At 40.2% G+C, this 23,547-nt stretch overlaps 1 protein-coding gene across 14 annotated transcripts in view; it reads left to right on the forward strand.

Annotated features, from left to right (window-relative positions):
- COBL (cordon-bleu WH2 repeat protein) overlaps window positions 1–23,547 on the forward strand; it is a 168,689-nt gene that overhangs the window by 141,778 nt on the left and 3,364 nt on the right. For 10 of the 14 annotated variants that reach the window (XM_075744739.1, XM_075744727.1, XM_075744734.1 and 7 more), the window contains 5 exons: window positions 1,088–1,400; window positions 13,654–13,757; window positions 15,009–17,023; window positions 17,653–17,772; window positions 19,901–20,152. In XM_075744739.1, coding sequence (XP_075600854.1) covers window positions 1,088–1,400; window positions 13,654–13,757; window positions 15,009–17,023; window positions 17,653–17,772; window positions 19,901–20,152 — 2,804 coding nt within the window. The remainder of the gene's footprint in view (window positions 1–1,087; window positions 1,401–13,653; window positions 13,758–15,008; window positions 17,024–17,652; window positions 17,773–19,900; window positions 20,153–23,547) is intronic. The other 4 variants (XM_075744733.1, XM_075744729.1, XM_075744740.1 and 1 more) reach the window with 2 other exon arrangements.

The raw sequence follows: 23,547 nt of genomic DNA on the forward strand, positions 1-23,547 counted from the left end.
CATAAACTGTTGTTTAATCTTCCTTTTGCTTACTGAGGTTGAAGAAGAGAATGGAGCACACTTATAATTCCAAATTAAACATTTAGATTAGTCTTTATTGATTCCTTTTGATCAAAAGAAGTGTGTTTGGGCTTGATTCTGTCTTTAGTCACTCAATAATTTCAGTCATTGAAATTATTGACCTTGTTGGGAGTTCCCCTTTAACGGCATAATTGCAGGATGGAGTCTAGAGTTGTACATTTCTTAAGGAAAATAACAAAATTGTATTTTTCACAAAAAAACCCACACAAATACAAAACAAATGAAAACTCAAGTAGCTCATAGGAGCCAATCTAAAACAGAGTATGAAAAATCGTACTGTATCTAATCTTCTCTCAAAATTTGTAACTTTTAGTAGAGTTAAACATGCAAAGGGCATATCCCTTGATCTCCTTTATAAATGACTAAATGTTGGAAAAGGTTCTGCTTTAAGCATAGTAGTGTCTACTTTTCTGTACACTTACTAGTAGATTTTTTTTGTGCTTTGAGAAGGAGACGATTGTTGTTCTACTTAACACATAGGAAGTTGAAGGGTGGTAAAATAAAGTGACACCCAGTGGGCCAGCAGTAGATCTAGTTTACCAATTCAGTGTCCTGACTGGGAAATGCTGCCCATTTTTACCTGCATATAGACTTCTTACTGGAAATGTCATGATCTGTTTGGCAGCATGGAAGAGGAATAATGAGATTATGTTGTCAGAAGCAATAACAGGAGTGATTTCGTACACCACAACATTTAAACTTTAGTCTAATTCCCCAAGAAACTGTTGTTTCTTCAAAGAAATAAGGAAACCGATTTGCTCTGAAAGTTATAAAACCCAAACTCCACAGAACAGACGTAGCAAACCACCTTTCTAAAAGAAAAGAAGGATAAAATTTTTGTCACTTTTCAAATCATCTCTATCCTATATACAAATACTGAGCTCCATCCTACTATTTTTAATGTATTATTTCATGTGTTTTTCCCCAATTACAAAGGAATATCTCTCTGTGTTTGATTTATGTGCTACTGACTTTCAGCTAACTTTCCTTGCTATATTTCATTTAGAGAGCCTGCTGCCTGCACATGATAATGTTTATGTAGTGGATGACATGGTTCTGGAGCTATCAGAAGTGGAAGAGACAGCATCAGAAAGCAGCTGTTTTGCATCTGAGGACACCACGGAAGACTCAGGTGTTGTAAGCTCCCCATCTGACATTGTATCTTTGGATTCACAAAATGACAGTATGAAGTTGAGAGACATCAAGCTGGTCAATGGCTGCATGGACTCAGCTGAGGCAGATGCCATGTGTGGCACGGAGATGTGCCCTGTAAAGAACGCCTGCTGCAATAGTGTGGGATCTGACAGTGCTCCACAGAGGTAAAAATTTATTTGCAGCCAGCTCTTGGAAAATATCTTGCATGTTCCCCTTGTAGGGAATCATTTGAGAAAACCAACTTCTACTTTCTTCTGCTCTTTCATAAACCAGTACCAATGCCAAGTGACTCCTCCCAGTGAAAACCTTACTGCCAAATTCCCTCCAGTGACATACTTGTAGCAACAGGCAAAGGTCACTTTTCTGTTTGAACTTGTAGTTACATTTCTTGCAAAAGACCTCTGCCCTCCAGAGTTGATTTCTCCAAGAAGTCTGAAATAATTTTGTTATAGTTTGGTTCATTTTGTAGTTCTGATAGCATATGAAGTGCTTAAAATGTTACTATATATTGATCTAGAAAAATGGTCATAAAATGGAAAATTCATAAAATGGAAAAATCCAAGCCACTGAAAGCCAGGTGGGAAAGGATTGTATTCAGTGAAATTTGAGGATTGGTTTGTGGATGTGTGCATGCATATATATGTTCACCCAATGCTAACCTTCATTGGTGTTATACTTTGGGGCTTTTTTTCAGCACATTTCCTTTTTTTTTTCTTTTTTTTTTTTTTTTTTGCATAAACAAACATTTCCCTGCAGTTTTTGCAAGAAAATACGAGAACCTGGAATTTACCTAGAAACTGCCTTCAAACACAAGTGACTCTGACACTGTTTGTTTGCCAAAACTCACATAGTTGGTGGCAGGGCTGCAAAGGGAACCCAAAATTTATAGGACTTTGCAAATATAAACTGGCCAAATAGGAAGCTGTGCCTCTAGCAAGGAGGGTGGCCTGGTAATACTGACAGGGATCCGCTCTGTGTGATGCTGCAGAGTCATGGGACAGAGGCCAGAAATTCCTCTGAATTCTCAGTTGACACAAAGTCTGTGCTTTCTGGTCTCTCTCCATTCAGCTGCTAATCTGTAGCCCCTTCATAAGAGCATGTATCATGACCTAGTTATTTCCTTCCACACATTTCTGAGGGAAAACTTCATCTTGGATCATGCAGTGGGCGATAAATTAGGGATAAATTAGGCCAAAGTCAGTATTTAACCTATTAGAATGATCTCAGGGCTTTTCTGTATCTATCAACATCAACGGAGACGAGATCAAGCCTCACTTAGATACTTGCTCAACAATACATTTTTGTCATTATTTGTCCTTCTACAGTTTCTTAGCTCCTGATGCAGTCTCTATTTGGATGATTAGATAGGCTAGTAGAGTAACTGCAGTTAACATTCCAGATCTGATCCAAAAAAGCAACCCATTAATTTCAGTAGACTTAGCTTGGGCCTTGTAAGTTAACTAAGCAATCCCAACTTTCCTCACACTGCAGGATCTAAACTGGTTACGAAAACACACATGCACATTGAGCAGGGGGAAAGAAGTTACCATAATATTGAGCAAAGACATCAAAGCAAAGCCCTGTAAGAACAATCCTAATCAGCGAAAACTATTTCGGACTTTTTTTGGGGTTTTTTTTAGTCAAGTAAAAGATTCACCACAGGTCATTAAGTGACACACTCCCTCTTGGAAGTCAGTATTCTCTCTATCTTTCACTTCAGCCAAAGATATATATTCTGTACATTGCATTGAGATTTACCTTTGTCGCACAAACACACAAAATTTTTAATAGTTGGAAAGAGTGTGCATAGAAGAGACAATGGGACATTTCATAAGGTGGCCGGCAGGACTGCTGCTCAGGGGTCTTGTTGAGCCAAAGGAGTGGAAGCTGGAAGGAGGAGGTGTACTGCCCATCGCACTCAGGGGGGTGATTATTCCCCCTGCACAGCCGCTGTGAGGCCAGTGCTGTAGGACCGTGTCCAGTCGTGGGCCCCCGATTTGAGAGAGGGATTGGCAAACTGGAGAGAGTCCTGAGGAGAGCCACGGAGAGGGCTGGAGCACACGAGGTGTGAGGGGGAGAGGAAGCAACTGGGTTGTTCACCTTGCAAAAGCCTGAGGGTAGAGGACCTGATTGCGGTCTTTCCCTAAACAAAAGGAGGACTATGAGGCTTCTTGGGGATACATGGTGAAAGGACAAAAGGCAACCATCACCAGCTGCTGTAAAGGAAATGAACATTGAATATAAGGAGGAAATTCCTCAAAATGGTGGTGGTTAAGCAGCGGAAGAGGTGGCCCAGAGAGGTTGAGGAATCTCCATGCCTGGAGGTTCTCAGAACTCAGCCATGCAAAGCCTTGGGCAGCCTGGTCTGGCTTTGAAACTAGCCCTGCTTGGAGCAGGAGGTTGGGCTAGGCTTCCAACCTAATCTTTTCTGTGATTTCATCATGCTAAATATTCTGTATTTATATAATATGCCTATAATTTAAAAAGAGTGGGTTAGTCTGAAATAGGAGACAGTTATTGTTATTTGGGGAGTGCGGTTATTTTTCCATAAATTCTATTTATTTTTCAGGCTCTGGGACAGCAAAATTGCTTCAGATCGACTTTAGGGTATAGCAGAAACTTAGCGTTTGTGATTTATTTTAATCTTCTGGCAGCAACCACTTAGATTGCCACAGCAGCGATGCTGATAGTAATAATACCTTTTTAAACTTTTATGCTCCGAATGTGCCAGTAATATTTGAAGGTAAATCCAATTCCACTCCTAACCTATGTTTGTAAACAAACCAGCTTTGAAAATTGTGCTCATCTAAATCCTTTTGAGGTCAACTTGCTAAGTTTTCAAAAGCCACTTCCTAAGTGCAGAGGGAAGGAAAAAAATAAGGAGTTTTTTAAAATCTATTTGTATGAAATTCTTGTTTTAGTGGGTTGTAAATCAGTTGTGACTACAATTTTGAATACAGCCAAATTTGGAGAACAGCAGTTTCAGCTTCCACTGTCAGAGCAGCTGCCATAACAAAACCTGTTGGGAGCTCTGAGATTGTAGTTCTTGTGATGGATGGACTACTTTCAGGACCAAACCAGCTTCCTAAATTCCCAGACAAGTGAAAGTGGAGTTTGTATGAATAATTGATACCAAGCTATACAGAGTTTGAAGTAAGTTTCATAAGCTACAAAACTTAAAGGAAAATGTTTGTGTACCAAGACCTAACTCAATTCTAAAAGGAAGAAACAAAGAAATTCCGTGTTGCTACTGTAAAGCAGCAGTGGTTAGCAGCACTAAATCGGAGTCTTCCTTGAGTCTGAGCTCCACTGAAGCCAGAAATTTTATTTAGTGACTCATTTGACTAAGGCTTTGGGAAAAAATTATTAATAAGAATGATGGAAATATTTAGCTTGTCATTTCAAATTGTAAAGCTGACTAAAACTTGGGCTTTTCACCCAGTGAAATAACTAATTCCTAAGAATTTATAATGTTGTATATTAAAATCATTCTGTGCTCTGTGAGCTGTGAAAAGTACCCTTAAAGTGAAAGCAAGTTATATTTGGAGTGTGAAGAAATAAAGTCCAAGTGGTGTTTTGCACATGCACAATGAAGAACTGCAGTGAAGAGCGGAATCAAGTCCGCAGTTCTTACCTAGGTTTCGTCCAGAGGCTTAGCCTGTGCTCCGAGAAGTCAAGAGTATTTTGCCATGTTGCTTACTTTGGTTAATTGTATGTTTATTTTAAAATTCATTTTTCTTAGAGTTTCTGGAATTGTTTACTGGATGATCTCTGCATAGCCGAAATGCCTGATAGCATTAGAATATCCCAGCAGGATCTGCTGCTGAAGTCAAGGAAAGTTGTGGGCATTTAAGGGTGCAATATGTTTATCTGCACGTAGCAGCATAATAGTATGGCCGAGGCAGAAATGGCACGTACCACGGGCTCTGCACACACAGAAATGACAACCACAGCAGAGCTCAAATCTCGTTCAGTTCCCAGAGCACAGAAACGGAAGAAGGTCCCTGGATTCCAGGGTTTCCAAGCTGGAGTCTTTCTTCCATGGTTTTGTTTTCCAGCACGTGGGAGCTACTTGCAAGTGCAGTCTTTTATTTTGTTCTGTTTTGCTTTGTTTTGTTTTGGGATTCTTGTTCAGGCAATCTTAATCCAAAGACACATATTAATTGGTGTGTAGAATATCAAATCAAATGTCAAAACACTCTAGTTCTACCCTTGGGTTTGCCTCTAGCCTGTTAAACCATCTTTGTCTCTCTGCCTCTGATATCCCCATCAGCCACTGACAGTTTTTTACGGTAAAAACCGTAACGCAGCTATCATATCTCATGATATATTTGTACAGTGCTTGGTGGAGCAGAATCCAGACCTCAGCTGGAGGTGCCAAGGCCTAACCCCATATAAATAATTGACTACATGGAACATTTGGCTGTGAATGTTTTAATATTAACTGCTGACTCTGAACACTGTACTGCATAGTTCTCTTTCTTCATATCCTTCCTTACGGTTGATTTCTTTGTGTTATGTATCTGTTCACCAAATTTTAATATATAGTGTTAAATGAGTAACAAGAAAACCACAGAGAAGCTGAAATGTTGCTTATGTAGCAGTAAGTACATCTCATGATCTCACAGTGTTGCAACTCTGTCCTCCCATACCCCCTCCTTTCCCATCCCTTGTGTGGTGTCATCACGTAAGCTCCTAGGGGCAGGGATCAGACAATTTTATATGCCTAAAAAGCATCATGCACACCTACAGTCTGGAGCTTTATAAATAATTACACATTAAAAATTATGTTAAAATAATAATATTAGGGATGCTAGGTCACGTGCTCAAAGTTAGGTAACATTAATATTAAGGCTGGCTGTGTAACCTTAGATTCCCCCCTTTAACCTTAATTCCCCCCTTCTGTGCAGTGTGATAAAATCTCTAGTTAAAGTGATCGTACTCTATTTTATTTTATTTACTTTCTAAGTTTCAGAGCTCAATTAATAAAGCAGGTATACCACTGTTCAGTCTCAGTTCAAATTATCTTCTGAAGACAGGGCTATTTAATTTCCTTTTGCTCTTTTTATCTTACTCATCACACTAGTGTCCACGTGCTACGCAGACTTTAATTCATTTCTCTGCACAGGACTCATGTGAGATGAAAAAGTGGCATTATCCTATTTTAGAGGAGAGCTGACGCACAGAGAGTCAAGGCAGACTAGTGACCAGTTAGACCACACAGGACCTCTTTTTTTCAGAGGACGGAGCATTAAATAAGATTTCATGTATCAGAATGCAGCTCTCCTTTTCCTCCAAACTCTGTTCTTGGAAGACATTTAACCATTTTGGCTAAAATAAAATAACAGAATGATCATGGGCATGATATAAATCATTGCATTTGGACTGCCACCTAGCAAAGATAGAAATTTCTCAAATTTATAAGCAATTGAAATCAGGGTTTTAAAACGGGTCTTAAGAGTGAGTGGTTCCACCATCCTGTCTCAGAGCAGGAAAAACACTTTAACATACAAAACTTTTTTTTTAATTTTATTTTGAAAATGTTTTAAATGTATTCAAATATTTTAAAAAGTAAAAGTATTTTAAAATGTAAAGGGAACTTGGCAGTTATAAAGCTAAATAAATACAGACTTGTCTGGGACAAAAAGATAAAATACCTTCCAAAGGTCTGAAGGGGATTTTCCCCTCCCTTGAGTTTCTGTTTCAGTAGCCATGAGAGAGGAATATTTTTTCACGTACAGCTAGTGGAGGGCTTAGGGTGGGGGTGGGGGAACCCTCCTGAGATCGGTTCATGCTGTGGATCTGGACAGGGATAATCCCATTTCCTCCCTTTCTCTTGGGAGAATTTGTTACATTTGTCTCTGGTTGGGGTGGTTGAAGGTACTGGGAGGAGAAGACTCTTTTTTGTTACCGACCTGAGAAATACTCCCTGTTTGCTACAAAACTGGTAGGGTTTTGATGAGTTAGTTTAAAACAAAAGCTTGAAAGGATAGGGGTGGGTGAACTTGTTCTGCTTAATTTTCAGCTCATTCAAATTCAAATGTTACAAGGTTTTGTATTCCGCTTGGGAAGGACAGGAGGGAAAGAGAAGTCAGTAGCCGAAGAGAATTCAGCGATGAAGCTGGTCGGAGGAAGAAAAAATATAATAGTGGCAGAAGGCAGGCAGGAAGGAAAGGGAAAAACTGTAATGAAAAATAGCAGCGTATGTATATATTATATATACCTCTTTTGCACAAACACATTCTATATAATTAGATGTCACTTGTAACTATCTCTGAGAACTATGAGAAAGTTGTATTCTGTTATTTCTCTATAGGATAGGTTTTATTTTGGCTGAGTAGGCACGTGTTTTACTTTTTTGAAAACAGAAATGTAGTTTTAAGGGGGAGGAAGGCAGATAAAGGGTTAAAGCGACAGGGAGAACTTCAGGGATGAAAAATTACTTAATTAAGACCCAGATGTCTGACAGATTTGCAAGCCTCTGCTTCTTACATAGTTTTACTAATTTCCTTCCTTATCTCTGGCTTTCCCTTTCCCCTTGTTCCAGAAAACTCTTTAAATTGGGATACTCTCATGCACTTTTTTGCTGGCAGATCTTCATGGAGGGAAGATACTAATGATATTATGGTTAAGTAATAGATAATCACAGTTGTTATAGAGCAAGAATCCAGATTAGCCTGTCTGTTAAACTCATCCACTGGAAAAATTCTGTATACTTTGGAGCTGTAGAATATTTTACGTGTTAGGAAGCAGCTTGGGTTGTTTCTAAAGGTATAGTGCTGGCTTCCGGGAGAGGAAGAGCAGCTGTAGAGCAACTACAAGCTGCTGCTTATGCAGCAGGATGCTGGAACCGACATATGTCGGAGGACTCTGGAAGCTTAAATCACCCTGGTATGTAACAAGCTTAGAGATTTCTAGCATTAGAACACAAAATGATACTAAACAAAAGCATTTTCATTTACTTTCTGTTTAGATTTTTGACCAGTAAGCGTGGAGGAAGACAGTAAAAGGACCATAAACCCAGCAGCTGAAAAATTACTTCATTTTCCTCCTCATCTATATTTGCAAGTTCTTATTTTTAATTGGGTGGTGTTGCACTTGAAGGCACTACTGGATCTGTGTGTTCTAGGATTGGAAAATAGTTTAATTCAATCTCTGATTATTTTTATTCAGCACAGATATAAATGCAGTCTAAAAACCTTTGTACATTTGATGCAGTCCCACAGAACTAGAAACAGAACACAAACTAAAAAACTTGGAATGGAAATGATACCTGTACCTTGCTCTCAAAAAGTATGTGCAGCTTTTTTTTTATCGCTCATTGAAGAACATAAAAAGCAAGGTTAGATAGCATTCAACAGAATATGACCATGTGCTTTTTCCTTTTCCTTGTTGCCTGCCACTTTCAGAAATCTTGCATCAAAGACAAGTGATAGATTTGCTATCTAACCAGTCCTAAGTTGGTTGTTCAGTCTACAAATTTTTCGTTTTCACAGGCTTTGGTCATTTGAACATTAAAACTTCATGCTCAAGTTCATAGAAGGCAACAGAAATGGAAAATATTGCTGGTCAGGTCATAACTTAGGTGACCAGAAAGTCCACCACTTACACTGGCTGCTCTGCTGCTGCTGTTACATTCCTTCCTTGGAAGGAAATAGGAAAAAGTCATCTAGCCTAAAAAATATGAAGAATGGAAAAGTGGTCCCTGAGATTTTGTAAACTATTGGTTAATCTGGAAAATAGTTACCTCCGCTTTTAAAGAGTACTTTTCTGCATCACTCACAAAAACAAATATATAAACACCTTGAGTTTACTTAATGCCATCTTTCTGGCCTGGTTGTATAGAAAGTTGTGTTGAAAAAGCTTCAGCCATATTTTCTACAAATTAAAATCATTCAGCATCAGTCTCTTCTTTAACACCACCTCGATATATACCCAAAGAAGAAGCATTTCTCTTTCCAGCATTTGTGTAAGAGGAGAATATTGTGGATTCATTGTGAAGAGGACAGATTTGGGTACATACAGACAGGTTAATGTTATTCCCGAGCATCAGGCTGAGAAGACTGTCAGAGCTGGGAGAGGAGCCCACATGCTCCAGAGCTCAGTCTGGAGTAACTGTATCAGCTTTCCATGTCGGTCAGTCCCCATTAGCTGCCCGGGACATACGAGGAGCTGAATGCTCCCGGTGTGCATTGAACTGCCTCGGAGCAGTCACTGTGTCCCTGTGTGTGCTGCTGCATGGTGTGCCTGTCTGGATTTGACTGTTATTTGCAATGGCTCTGTCTGCCCTCCCCAGCTAGTACCAAATTCACAGGAGCCTTATTCTGAATTCTTTTGATAGAGCAAACGTGGTGCAAAATGAGTGATACTTTCAGGTCACATTCAATTAACCTGAGAGATGTCTACTGCCGTTTCTTCTTGCCTGGTGCCACTCCAGCAGGACATGGGTCTCCCTGTCTTCCACATTATGTCTACCAGCCCCAGACAAATGTCTTGAATATCCTACAGTATTTCAAATTGCACCAAGTGCCTGAGTTTAGACAACTGAATCTCTTCCTTAGTCCCTTCTCTGCAGTTTACATAGGTCTGTGTTGTATTTAAACAGTTACAGTGGGACTTGTGGTCTCTGCCTCTGATACCGTACATGAGGCTCACCAGAACTTCTGGGAAGTGCTCAAAGACACTTGAGTCAGTTTTATCATTTGCAGACCTCCAGGTAAAGCTGGTCTACCTATAACAAAATGGCAGCTTGTGTCATTGCAAATCCATTGACTTACCACTGGTTTGGGTTTCTTTTTAATGCAGCATTTGCAGCTAGGCTTATCAGAGAATTTTCTCTCTTTCTTAGAATGAAAACTTTCTCCTAAATGTCCATCTCCCGTGGCACTAATTTGATGAAATGCTGCTGTAAGTTTCATTTTGTCTCTAACTGCGCAAATGACTGCCGAGGAGTAATTATGCATTGTAGCCCGCACTTAGTGGAGCACTGAAGGCTGTAGTTTAGTAGTCACTTTGCTCCATTCTGTGCTCTTGCACAAATCTCTGCTCATCTACATAAGTAGTAAGTGCGCAGGCTTCCAGGAACCACTTACCATTTTGAGCTTGGGCTAAACGCTCACCAGTGCTGTATTTTTAGTGCCTCACGTTTTACCAGAAAGGCAGTGTAAAGGTTATCAAGTTCTTCCCTAAGTCAAAAAAAAAAAAAGTGTATGTGAGAAAATACCACTGGTAATGTTTATCCAGAATGTAAGACATTGTATCAGAATAAGTCATATTTTTCTTGGATTCTGGCCAAAACAGCTGTCAACTAAAGAAAAGTGTATAGGGTTAGAAGGGAAGAAGGCTATGGAAAAAAAAAATAAATTAGAGGCCCTTTTGTTTTCCTTTCCAAATACTGTTGTGAGAAAGAGTCTTCCTAGGCGTATTTAGAAGTCATGTGAGCTACTGGAAACTACCAGTAGTTTTGCCTCACAAAACATGTATCACATTTTAAATTCCCGATGCTAACAATTTTAAGAGCCCTGTGATTAATCTATACCTTCTAGCTTGCTTTGTAGGTGAGTTTGGAGAAGAACAATCGCTCTTTTAGGAATTTGGAAATGCAAACTAAAAGATCTGCTTTTTCCAAAGCTCCCTCTGTAAAAGCAAATAAGAATCCTTTCATTTTCACTGCATTGTTCTCTTTCCTTCAGAAGAAAAATCTGTGAATTGGGTATTATTATCCCAGTTGTCTAGATAAGGAGATTGAAGCAGAGATTGAGGGGCAAATTATGTGTAGTCACTGCGTAAGTGCACAGAGGATAATGAAAGAGACCTCTTCTGACCGTTATATCCATCAAGGAGAATATAAATTTGCTGTAAGACTCACTGAATGATTCCCATTGATTGACATGAGAAAAGAGCTGGTCAGTGCAGTGGACCCACACTGCATGTTTGGAGCTCAGGAATTCCAGTCCCAAATACATTTTTCTAGATAAATTACCCATAAAATTCTCAAGCCAATAGTTTCCATTATTTCCTGGAGAAAGCCCAGCATGGACAACCTTAGTAATAGAGTTTTTGGCTGTATTGCAGAACAGTTGGGCAGTAAACAGAAGGATACAGTCAGGTACCAAGAAGCTGGTGAGCTGACATAGCCTTTGTGAAATTAGGTCTTATTCTCTGATAGATATGGGTTTACACATCCTTCTTCCAAGGTTTTGGAAACAGCTTCTTCACAGTACCTTAGAAAAAGAATCTCAATGTGTGTTAGTAATTTTCTTCAGCTGTGGACAGCAATCCTGCAAGACCAGCTTTGTAAAGAAGAAAGCAATATTTGCCTTCCACGCTGGACAGACCTGTTGCTTAGCTGGTGCAATTTGAATGATTCTCCCAACAAAAATGCTCTCTCTGAGTTTGCAAATACATTGGTTTAAAATGCACTCAGAGGACAGCAAGTATTTTTTATTAATTTTTTTAAACTTTGCACTGCAAAACCAGTATGAAATTCAATTGGTTCATTCTTTTTGCCACCTTCAAGCTGAGCTTTTTCTTTGCCAGACTTCTATCCCAATCTGAATGCTGCAGTGAGCTTAAATCTTTTTGTCAGATTGCTCAGATGAGTGGTCTCACGCATTTTTTTGTGTGTGTTCTTCAGGGTACAGTAGGATTGCAGTCTTACAGCATCAGTTGCCTGTGCTGGAGACGTTGACTGATTCGTGCCGCCTTTCTCTGAATCCAGCAGGGGGAAAACTCAGTTTACCATGACTCTTGCAGTGTGGGTGCTGGACCTGAGCATCATCAGTTCACGTGGGCTTCTGGGGATGTTCAGGGCCTGTCAAAGCTCAGATCAATGGCAAATGTTGGAAGAAATTGTGTTCCAGTCACAGAGCACTGTGTTTCTTCCTCTGTATGTAAACAACCAATACATATTTCTATCTTAGATTCTAGTTTTGGAAACCACTTAGGCATATATGTAGCTTTGCCACCTTGAATTTGTCCCTGTTTAGCAAAAGGATGTGTGTCTGAAAAGAGTTTTGGAAGGCTTCCTTGCAGATGTGTTAGGCTGTTTTTATTGATCCCACATACATGAACTCAGCTTTATAAGTGCAAGGCAGTTTAGGTGCAAGTAGAAGAATTGGGTTCCAGGACTGCTACAAAAGACATAAAGGAAAGGTGAATGACAAAAAAATTAAAATAAAGTAAAATAAAATACATGGTGCTTCAACGTCTGCTTTCAGTTGCTCCTATTATGAGGAAGGGAAAAATAAAATAGTGAAAAAGGAAGCTACACTGTTAGATGTCGTATAAATCAATGTCAGGAAACACCCCTGATTTTTTATTCAGATTATTATCTCAAAGGGCAGCAGAAAAATGGCATTTTTCAGGTAATGTTTGACTACCAAAAAATGTCATCTGTTACTGTATGTATCTGTGATATTAAGGGTTTGATCTTGAAAAAGGGCAAATCTGCTTCACCTGACCAGAGTTAGTTTAGGTGTGGCTAGAATGGAAAATTATTTTTTCAATGGGCTAATCGCCAGGGCAAAACTTAGATACAGTGTCACAGACGACAATGTCTTAAGTTCAGAAGAGGAACGGGTAGCTGGAAAAAATGAATTGCCAATGTGAAATCCTAGTTTCAATCATTTAGATAGAAAAGCTCTGCTGGTCAAGATTTTTTCTTCCTAAGAAACAGAAGGTCTGTTGTGTAACAGGTTGCCATGCGTATTTTTTTAATTTTAGTTATTTTTTGTTAGGATTTTTCTTAGTTTCATCTTCTTTTTCTTTTTTTTCTTTCAGTAAGCCAACACTTGGCACTCATTCTGATTTCAGACTTGTTTTAAATCCTTGTACAACTTCATCAAAAACGATGGAGTTATTTTCTGGCAAAATCGAGCCCCTTTATATGTTTCATTAGAAACAGCTCTCAAGGGATTAGTTTCTCTTTCCTCCTCCGCTCCCTCCCCTCAGGATGCAGAGTGATTGTCTAACAGTACTTAGCTGTTTTTATTTTTCATTGCCATGCAATTTTTATTTAATTAAGGTGCAGATACATTGGCACAGCGTGTACACAGAATGGCTAGTGGTCAGCTTTAAAATATACGGATATGCAAAACCTTTGCCTTGGCACACGCTGCTTTTCTGCAGCTCAGCTGAAATGCATACTTCACAGTGAAGCCAGACCGTTTCTTTGCGACAGGCTTTATTAATCCTAATCTTTTGATCGCCAGCACACGGAGTACGCTCAGGCGCCACAGAGACCCTTCCATCAGCGTGGTGGTGTGTGTCTCGAAGGCTGCGTATTTTTCATACTTTGGGGAATGAGTTTCAGAACCCCAGTGGAACCAGAGGGGCTGAAATGACAGTGTGTTTCAGAGCAACAATGCGAAGCAAAAAAAAGGGGGAGACCCAACATTTTTCTCCTCTTTCATTTAGCAGGAGAGGTGAAGAAATGGCTTCGGCTAAGCATGAGAATGAGGACATACTCATTGCTGCCCAACTCCAGCAGACTTTGGCTGGCCTGGATGAAGATTTAGAAGGTAGGGAAGTGTGTTACCTCTGAAGTACAAAAGAGAGAGGCATAACCAGGAGGTACAGGGTCAAACCGTACTCTGGGACATCTGCGCATTTCTCACTAAGATCACTGGGAACAACCGACAGGTCGGAGGCAGAATGTGGTCCACCCAAAGTGGCTCCTCTCCCTTTGCTTCGGGGGTGGCCACTCTTTATAGGCTGAATATTTTTCAAGCTGCTTATTAGATTGTCATTGTATTTCGGTGCCTGCTACCAAGAAGAGATGAACAGCAGTTTATGGACACATTTTCTGGGCCAAATTTGGTATAATTTCATTGACTTCAGCAAAGCTAAATCAGTTGTGAATTTAGCTCTGTGTTTAATGAACAATGCCTCTGTTTTCTATTTTATCATAATGAAGTGGAGAAGGGGGGGGACGTTTTTGTACCCAATGCCTCCTCTGAATTAGCAGACATGATTTAAAGTTAAAAAATTAAAACCATGAACAGAAACAGTGGGAAGAGACAAAATGTCATATTGTGCTCTTCTTTTTCCTAATGTGAATAAAAATATTTCCCTATTAATGGTTAGTCACCAAATGATGTTGAATACTTCTTTAAAACTTCCCATCTTTATTTCAGTACTGCTGCAGTGGATTTGATTCTAATTTAATTTCTGTGAGTTCTCTAACACTGCAATTTCTTAGCTTCTGTGTTGTAACCCTTGATTTACACCAGCAAATTTGAGAGGAGAGTTAAGCTTCTTGCACAATGAGACTTCTGGAGTCACTGGTAATGAAGGGTGAGAAGAATGGAGAAAAAATACAAGTACTGTTTCTTTGTTTGCTTGCTCAAGGAAATCCTTCAGCTGGGCTGTTATTACTAACCAGGTCTGGGAAACATAATTTGGAGTTGCTCGCTGTTTCTCAGAAATGTTTCTCCTTTGGAGTCATGTGGTGAAATGTTTATCACTGAGAGAAGTTAGTCAAAGATAAGGTATGAACAATAGATTAAATTCTGCTTTCAGCTGCATTTGTATGTTTCCCACTGGCTGAAGCGGGAGGACTGCAGGAATATTTGGCTGATCCTAATCAGCAACCAGACAATAAAAAGGACCCAGATCTCTCCTTTTTTGTAGTACAGGCATAAATATATTCCTGTTAGTTTTAGTGTAACTGAAATATCTGATCCGCTTAAGCTTGTACTGGCCATTTGGGTAATTTAAAGTCATATTGCTTAAACACTGCCTGTATGTAATGTTGTATGTGTATTTTGCAGCAGCGGATGGTATAAGTAACTCTGACTCCGAGTGCAATGAAGTATTGAGCCCACATACAAGAAAAGTTGAGGCTGCCCAAGATGTTACCATTTCTGTTCCAGTAACAGTCATAGATGATGCTCCAGAAGTTAGCACCTCTAACTCAGCTGGAAATCAAGAGACAGAGACAAGGGTTTCACAAAATATCTCAGCTGACTCTGTTAATACAGGAAACTTTACAAATAAAAATAACAATGCAGGTTCCTTTGATAAGGGGCACACAGATGGTGGAGCTATATGCATATCCAAGGACCTAATACATCAGCAACCATCTGAAAATGAATTCAGTCACCTGCCTGTGGAACAGAGGAGAGATATGTTTGAATCTCTCACATCCTCCTTCGAAAAAAGAAGTGAAAAGAACTTAAGACTGGAACCCCTCCCCAAACATGGCCTGAAGTCTGAGGAATGTAAATCTAAGCTGACTCCATCTCACTCCAAGGCAACAGCTGAAATCAGTACAGCAAAAGAGAAGATAAATCCATTTAATGAATGTAGTAACAGGGAAAGATCTCTGAAAAAAAGCAAGTCAGAATTAGAAATCAAATGGCCACCAGGAAAAAGAATTGAAGTAGAAGAAGTCTCATCAACACCCACATGGTGTCATCGTGCCCAGAATTCAGGAACAAACTATGAACCCAAAATGGGTTTGACAACCTTTAAAGTTGTCCCTCCCAAACCTGAAGTAAAACATTTCGATAGAGGAGTTTCACTCGCCACTGGTGCCATTAAGATAGATGAACTGGGCAACCTTGTAGGCCCAAACACTGGTGTCAGTAAGCACATACCAGGCACCTCTACTGATGAAAGTGAGGAAATTCATCTTGGGAAAGTGAAGGCATTCTGGAGGTCAAGTTCTATAGAAAAGCAAAGTGATGACTCTGCTGAGCATCCTCCTAAAAAGTCAGCAATCACCACAACCTCTAAGCCCTTTACTATAAAACATGAACACAAACCCATCAGTCTTGCAGCTCCAAAACCTGTAGCACCACAAACTGTTACTACCCAGATAGCTGAAAGACAGTCTGAGAATGAAAGGACCAAACCACTTCTTCCAGTTACACAGTCTCAGGTAACACAATTAGTCACCCCAACCAGTAATAAGGACAAGCTGGAGCTCCCATTTGTAAAGCCACATAGGAGGACTTCAAGCCAGTACGTTGCCTCTGCCATTGCAAGACACATCAGCGTAACTACCTTGAAGTCCGACTCTATGGAATGTCATGAGAAAGATGAAAATAAGCAAGGGGCAGGAGAGGTTAAAACTGAAGCAGGAGTTTCACCAAAAAGATGTGTTATTGCCAAATACAGCCCTGTGGAAACAGAATCAGCAGAAACAAAAGAAACGCTTTCAAGTATTTTTACTTGCAGTCAAAAAGCATCCCACAGGTTTACACCTGGTGATAATTCTGGCATGGAAAACAAAGTAGTTAACATCAGGGCACCAAATCAAGCAACTCCTCTGAATTTCTATAAAAAGAATACTAGTGTCCCACTTAGTAAATCCTCTTCAAAGGATAACAACAGTGCAGAAGATTATGGTTTAAGCAGCAAACAAACTATAGCAGAGAAAAAGACGTGTCTTTTGTTGGACCAGAAATGTGAGACTTTGACCCATACTAATTCAGCCTCATCTCTCAAGTCTCCTGATCTCCAAGGGGTCCCGTCCTCTTTCAGCTCATCTTTGCGAATCACTAAGTGGCCGCCTCCTAACGGTGTACAAGGTAGTTCACTTAAAGCTTCATCCGAGCTAAATGGTGCAGCAGCAAACGCAGAGTCAGAACAGGAGGAGAAACCTGATGATTCGGATATTAATGCTATCAGTGAACTGGATGTTAATGTGCAGACTAATATCTTTGGACCAAAGAAGAAGTTCAAACCTGTCGTCCAAAAACCAATTCCAAAGGACACATCACTGCATAGTGCCCTAATGGAAGCCATTCAAACAGGAGGGGGAAAGGAGAAACTCAGAAAGGTAAAGTGGAGACTTTTTTTAGCCTGTTCAGACTGCAGAGCCCTGTACTCGCCCTGTCAGGCACCAGAGGTTTTATAACTCGTACAGTTTCTGGTCAGCTGGAGTACACAAGGCATTTGAAAAATTTATAATGGCAAAATACAGACCAAGGCACTGCTTATTCTGCACATCCTGTACATTATGCAACACCGTTGGTGCTGCACTAGCTAGAAGAGGCAGAGGGTGCAGAGATACAGCATAAAGGAGCGGTAATTGAGGTTAGCCTAGGAGCCCAACACGCATTCCAGTGCATTATGTAAAAACAGGAACACATACCATGGAGAAAACCTGTAAATACCTGCAATGAAAGAAAACTGCATTTTGTATTACTAGGTGATACTAGTTTGCCACTGACTTCATGCTCAGGGGATATGAGACTGCATCTGTAAGTACAGCATTGCTATCTACACATATCCTCACCATTCAGTGTCAGTAAGGGCTGTAAAAGCAAGCCCGAAAGAAGACAGACTGATTAGTCTCCATAGCTTGCATTCTGGTACAAGTGCCAAAAATATTTTTAGTAGTGTTTCCAAACTATCTCTAAGTAAATATCTAATAACAATGTGAGGTTTATTCTTTTCATCTTCTAGGTTTCAGACAGTGCACTAAATGGCAATCACAGGAAACCATCATATGCTGAGCCAGAGAATGAGCGCTCAGCCCTACTAGCAGCAATTAGAGGCCACAGTGGCACCTCAAAGCTGAGAAAGGTAAGAAATCAAGATGGTAAGTGATCTTTTAAGTGCTGTCTGTTCCTGCTGGGTGTTTTGAATAAACCCAGATATGCCACAAACTAAACATTGTGCTGTAAAGAGAAAAGTTGATGGGGATGTAATATGACACAAGGCCAGATCTGACTTACACAGATAGCATAGCGGGTCCGATCCTATCCTCTGCTGTAAAACTTAACACTCTTTCAAACGGTGCACTTTTAGCTGAGAAAAAAAACACATAGAAATCCAAACGAATTACAAGGACTATACATAGAAGACATCAAATGTTCATCATTTTCACATTTAGGTGGGGGATTTTGTGCTTTAGGAGTATGCAGTTAGATTGATATAGTTGCATTAACTACCATATATATCCAATCCTTGTTACCTGGAAACACATTAGGGCTTCTTCATTCATGCTATTTATCTGTTAACACAAGCATGTTGTACACAAGTAATTGATGTTGATGGAACATCAGCTTTCACCACTGCAGGATGATTCATTCTGTCTGAAAGATTTATCTAATCATTAAAACATCTCTTATTACTAATAGCCAAAACCTGCATTGTTCTAGCCTTAATTTTCACTCAGTTCGCTAATCCAGCCAAGGATGTGTATTTGGCAAGGAGGTTCCCGTTTCCCTCGTGCAATGACTCAGGCCATTAGCACATATCCAGATAGCTGGTATTAGATAGAAAGAATCTCTTGCTTGTGTTAGGCAATTACTTCATCCCTCACATATCTTACTGCCCTTGCTGCAGGTAGGGTACAGCTTCCCCTGAGCCCGAGAGCAGGACATGCTAGGCAGCAGCCATCTTCACACATACTTAACTACATTCTGCATTCATTGGGAATAAATGTAAATTTGTGTAAAAGACACTCTGACAATGAAGTGGTGTGGTGTATTATCACAGAGACTTTTTGGAATACTTTCCTCCCAGAGAAGCTTTTGCCGTCATTTTAAAGGAAGTTGCTTAGAAACCGTACGCCTCTTTTTCACACCATGTCACCTATGCTTGTTAAAGCACCTTGTTTGTATGCGTACAGGGCAAGATACAGATGTGCTATGATGAAAAGGCTGTCCCTTTCATGTTATCTCAAATGTTCTTATTTTATCTGACATTACATTGTTTCCATATATTGTGTGTATGTGTACAGTGAAGGAATAGAATATAAGAGCTCTCTGAATGTGGACTATTTGATGGGAAATGAATCCTTTCATTTTTCACTAGATAAGTTTTGTGCCTCAGTTTCTCTGAAAAAGGAATGCTAATGCATCTGCTTGAAGACCTCCCATTTGGCACATGATACTGAATTTCCTAATAATCGCCAAATCATTGCAATTACTAACAGTTTATCATGCTTATTCCTAGTAACGTCGTTAACGGCAAAAATATTTGTTGAGACAGTTGATGGAAAAGCTGGCTTAGTCTGAAAAATCGCCTCCTCTCCCTGCATTCATTTAAAGTACGATGAGTTTCCAAGCTGGTAATTCGTGCAGAAATTTTAGTTTCCGAAATTCCACAGAAACATGCTTGGAAGAGCAATCAATTGATTTTGTTCTCAGTGCTTTCACGTAGTTCTCTCTGGTCCTATTTTATTATTTTTTTTTAGTGTGGCTGGAAACTTTAGGTTTAACGGCATTTTTTTCAATGAAGCCATGTCTGAGAGCTCAGATCTAGAAGAGCCTCCCTGTCATCTGAGATTATTTCTGTGCAGCCCAGACTGCAAAAAGTAATGAGATTCCTGGGTGGCTACTGCAGCCTTAATATATCTTCCTGATTCCAAAACCCTCGTGGTTGTTTCCAAATGAGTACCAAGTCCAACTCTCTCTCTTACCTTACATACCAAGAAGAGTTACAGGATGCTGGAGCTCACAGTAAGTAAAGACTGAGTTTCTGAGACAGAGTCAATGCCAAATCCTTGATGCTGGTAATCAGCCCAGCTGAGTGATGCGAGTGAGTAGTAACAGATGTTCAACCCCATGAGCAAACAAAAGTTCTACATGTTTTACATCATTCAAGCAAAGTGGAATCGGGGTACTGAAAGTGCATCAAATGTCAAATAATTACAGTTTAATCATGCTTGATATTAATTACCTCCTTTCAACTGCATCTTGAGCAGATCTCCTCACTGGCCTCCAAAGAGCTGCAGAGTTTTAGGAATGCAGAACTGTCCTTGCAGAAGGCAGCAGACCCTCAGGAAGAGCAGCTTTGTATCCCACCTGCCCCCGCCCAGCCGCCACCACCACCTCCCACTCAGCTGTCAGCAGCAGCTCCTAAATCCTCTGCCACGGCTACAGGTAACCCTGGGGAGGCAAGGCAAGCCCTAATGGAGGCCATTCGCTCCGGTGCTGGAGCAGCAAAGTTAAAAAAGGTAAATGTACTTCTATTTTTTATTATGGATGCAACGACCTAGGCTTGCTGTGCTTTGAGAGCCATTTATAAGCTATTCTAGCCCCGTATTTCTTTCTTCCATCAGAAGGAGGTATATGCACTGTTTTCTCTAAGTGAATCAAAGATCAGGAGTGTATTTCAAACCTTTGAACAGCTATTAAAGCATACTATTAAGCATAAAACATGCCTGTGCATGTGTGCAACCATATGAGTAGTCAATACTTTTTTATTTTTTTAAAGAGAATTTCAGGATCTTGAATATCCTTTCAGAAATCATTTTCATGCCCTTTTCATTCTTGTGAATCTAAGGTAATATTGGATGTCCTTTAGACAAGGTGAACCTAAGAAAGATCAGATATGAGACCCTGAACCAAATTTAGACGTAAGTATTCTCTCCTAGTTTCAGTAGTGTGTCCTAGACCTTGATTCCCAACACTGACACCTTGATCACATGTGCTGAGAGCTGTCAGTAAAACTGTGGGGTTGTTTTAATGTCTGTCTGAACTTTATGAATTGCATGATGTGTGTTTCACTTTTGTGGTTAGCTATGGGTCAGTCAACTCCCAGATGGCTAAATGCTCAACTGCCCAGATGTGATCTTCGGAGGAAGTTCACTTATTTCTTTGATCAACATTTGTTCTTCCTAACCTCGAGTTACACTGCATTTCTTGGTAAAGAGAAGCAGATCAGTTTGCGTTAGTGGAGTCATCCCAATATTACACTGCAGTAACCAAGAATAGACTTTGATCCAAGGACTTTAGGGAATGTACAAAAGCAGATGTAGTTTTCCCAACACATGATTTAGCTGATGCCAACCATAAATGTGTAAATAGGCTTTAACCTTGCTTACATGTCCTCTTTAAAATAATTCAAAAAAAAAAAAAAGATCAAATTTTAACATTAAAAAGTAGTGTGATAAACCAGAAATTCCACAGAATCATACAAATGGCACAAACAGGTCAGTGTTTCAGGGAGCTTTATATCAGCATGCAAACAGAAATCTGGATGTGCAGTTATTTTGCATGTGAAAAGTTACATCTATATTATGCGTACTATTATGAGGAGTGGCTGAGGTCAATTGGTTTGTTCAGCTTAGAGAAGGCTGAGGAGTGACGTCATCACAGTCTACACCTTCCTCGGTGGGGGGCAGCGGAGGGGGAGATGCAGATCTCCTCGCTCCGGTGACAGCAGCAGGATGCGAGGAAATGGAGTGAAGCTGCGTCAGGGGCAGTTCAGACTGGACATTAGGAAAGGGTTCTTCACGAGAGGGTGGTCGGTCACTGGAACAGGCTTCCCAGGTCATGGCACCAAGTCTGTCAGAATTCAAGGAGTATCTGGACAATGTTCTTAGTCATATGGTTTCCTTTTAGGTAGTCCTGTGAGAAGCAGGAAGTTGGACTTGTTGATCCTTATGGGTTCCTTCCAACTTGAGATATTCTATGATTCTAAGACTACAGATTATGAAGACACAATACTCCAGATAAGGCTTTTATTTCTCCACTTCACCACTTTACAGAAAAGAGGGGATATGAACATTCAAGAACACTTCATGCAGTTGTTTTCTAGATCTTTCCAAATTCCTTGTTCTTCCAACTATATTACTCTTGCAGAAGTCTCTGAGGGGACCCATAGCTCTACTCATTAAAACACATCTGTATCATATCCTTGGGGATTTATTTCAAAACAGTTGGATAGCCAGTGCAGGCTGGATATACTGAGGTATTCTGCTAAATACTGTGCCTGTCTTCTTTCATTTTCAAGACAGAGTAATTTTTGGTGGTTTTGACATTGAAATGACAGAAGAGTACATCTCTTATTATATAGGTCTTTTTTGAAAATAAAAGAGAGCGGTGTTTTGTCCAAGACAGAGTATGATTTTCTTATTGCTATGCTGTTCTTTCAGATATTGGATATGCAAGCTAAGTCTTGTATACGCCAAAGACATTGTATCTCTTTGACATCTGAGATCTCATGCCCTTGATAACTGATAAAAGTAAAAATGTTGTCAGATTTCTCAAAGACTTTCTCACCAGTGTGTATTAATATATCTTCTAGCTTGTTGCATTAAAGAGAGCCGAATTCTGATTCTTCCCTGCAGTTAGACAACTTGTGACAGCAGAAGTTGATTCCGTAGAGGAAAATACATGATAGCTGCGTATCAGGGTTTTCTTCCTTTACAGCTGAAGAATGTGTCTCCAAGAAACACTGAGGTTTTTGTAGACAGTGGCTGGCGGGTGGTTTTGTGCCAAGGCTGAAGCAAACTTTTTTTCTTTGTTTTGCCTCCTCTGTCAAAGACCTATGATGTCGTGATTGGAGATGCGAGCACAGAGCCATTTTTGGCTTTGCTTTCTAGAAGATTTTGGTTGCAGCAACTAGGCAGCAGAGTAGGTAGTTCAGTAATTGCATCTGTTTCTCTTCTGTTGTCTTCTCGAAGTTTTCTGGGACAGGGGCTTCTGATGGTGAAGTCATTTATTTAGCTAATATTGTGGGGAACTGGGAAGAATCTGCATTGCTTAGTTATGTATGACTGTTTGTGCTTATTTATGAGGGGTTATTTGCAAGGGAAGTAGATCAGACGGGGCTGTCAGGAGAACCAAACGTAAAAAGCAACCAATTGCTTAGATAAGGAACATCCCAACAAACATTTGAGCTCTATTAATATCTGTGAAAAGGCAACTCCTCCACTCCACCCCTGATTACACAGCTGTTTGCTAAAGTCATGAACTTTAAGGTTAAAAGATCCACTGTGCAGGAAGGGAGGAGAGAAACTGCTGCGGGCTGACCTTGCCTTGCTGAGAGTCAGGGTCTGCACCACACAGGCTGTAATTGGGTCAGCCAAAACAAGTGAGAGCAAAAATAGGTACTTGAGTGAAATGCCAAGTATAGGTAAGACAGTATGTGCATAGGTCTCCTGGCTGTTCTTTAATCCATTTCTTGGAGTACTGTGCCTGCTTTGGCAAATAAATCATACTTTGTTTTGAAGAAACAGCTTCTGTTCTATTGCACGCCGTTGCTGTCCACAGAATCCTGAAGGAAAATTCTTGTGGGTGCCAAGCCCAGTTGGGACTGCTCAGTAAAATGGTTCATCCCCAGTGCAGTGCAGTTCAGAGACCTGCCAGAAAGTGGTTAGGCTACAGATCCTACCCAAAGGGAATGGAGACGCAGACGTGTTACTGGAAAGGGATGAACTTACCAAATGGGAAAAGACCTGACAACGTGCAGGAAGTAACCTTTTTCTTCTCTTTTCAAAATGGTCTGTCCAGGAACCTGGCAGATGTTTAACACTTCTGGAGTATAACAGCAAGTCAGGGAGATGGCATCAAGTAAAGCCACCAACCAGGATGGCTGACCTAGTGCCTTTGGCGGTGGTTAATT

The sequence above is a fragment of the Balearica regulorum genome, chromosome 2, assembly GCF_011004875.1.
Source record: "Balearica regulorum gibbericeps isolate bBalReg1 chromosome 2, bBalReg1.pri, whole genome shotgun sequence".
In the NCBI taxonomy this organism is placed as follows: domain Eukaryota; kingdom Metazoa; phylum Chordata; class Aves; order Gruiformes; family Gruidae; genus Balearica; species Balearica regulorum.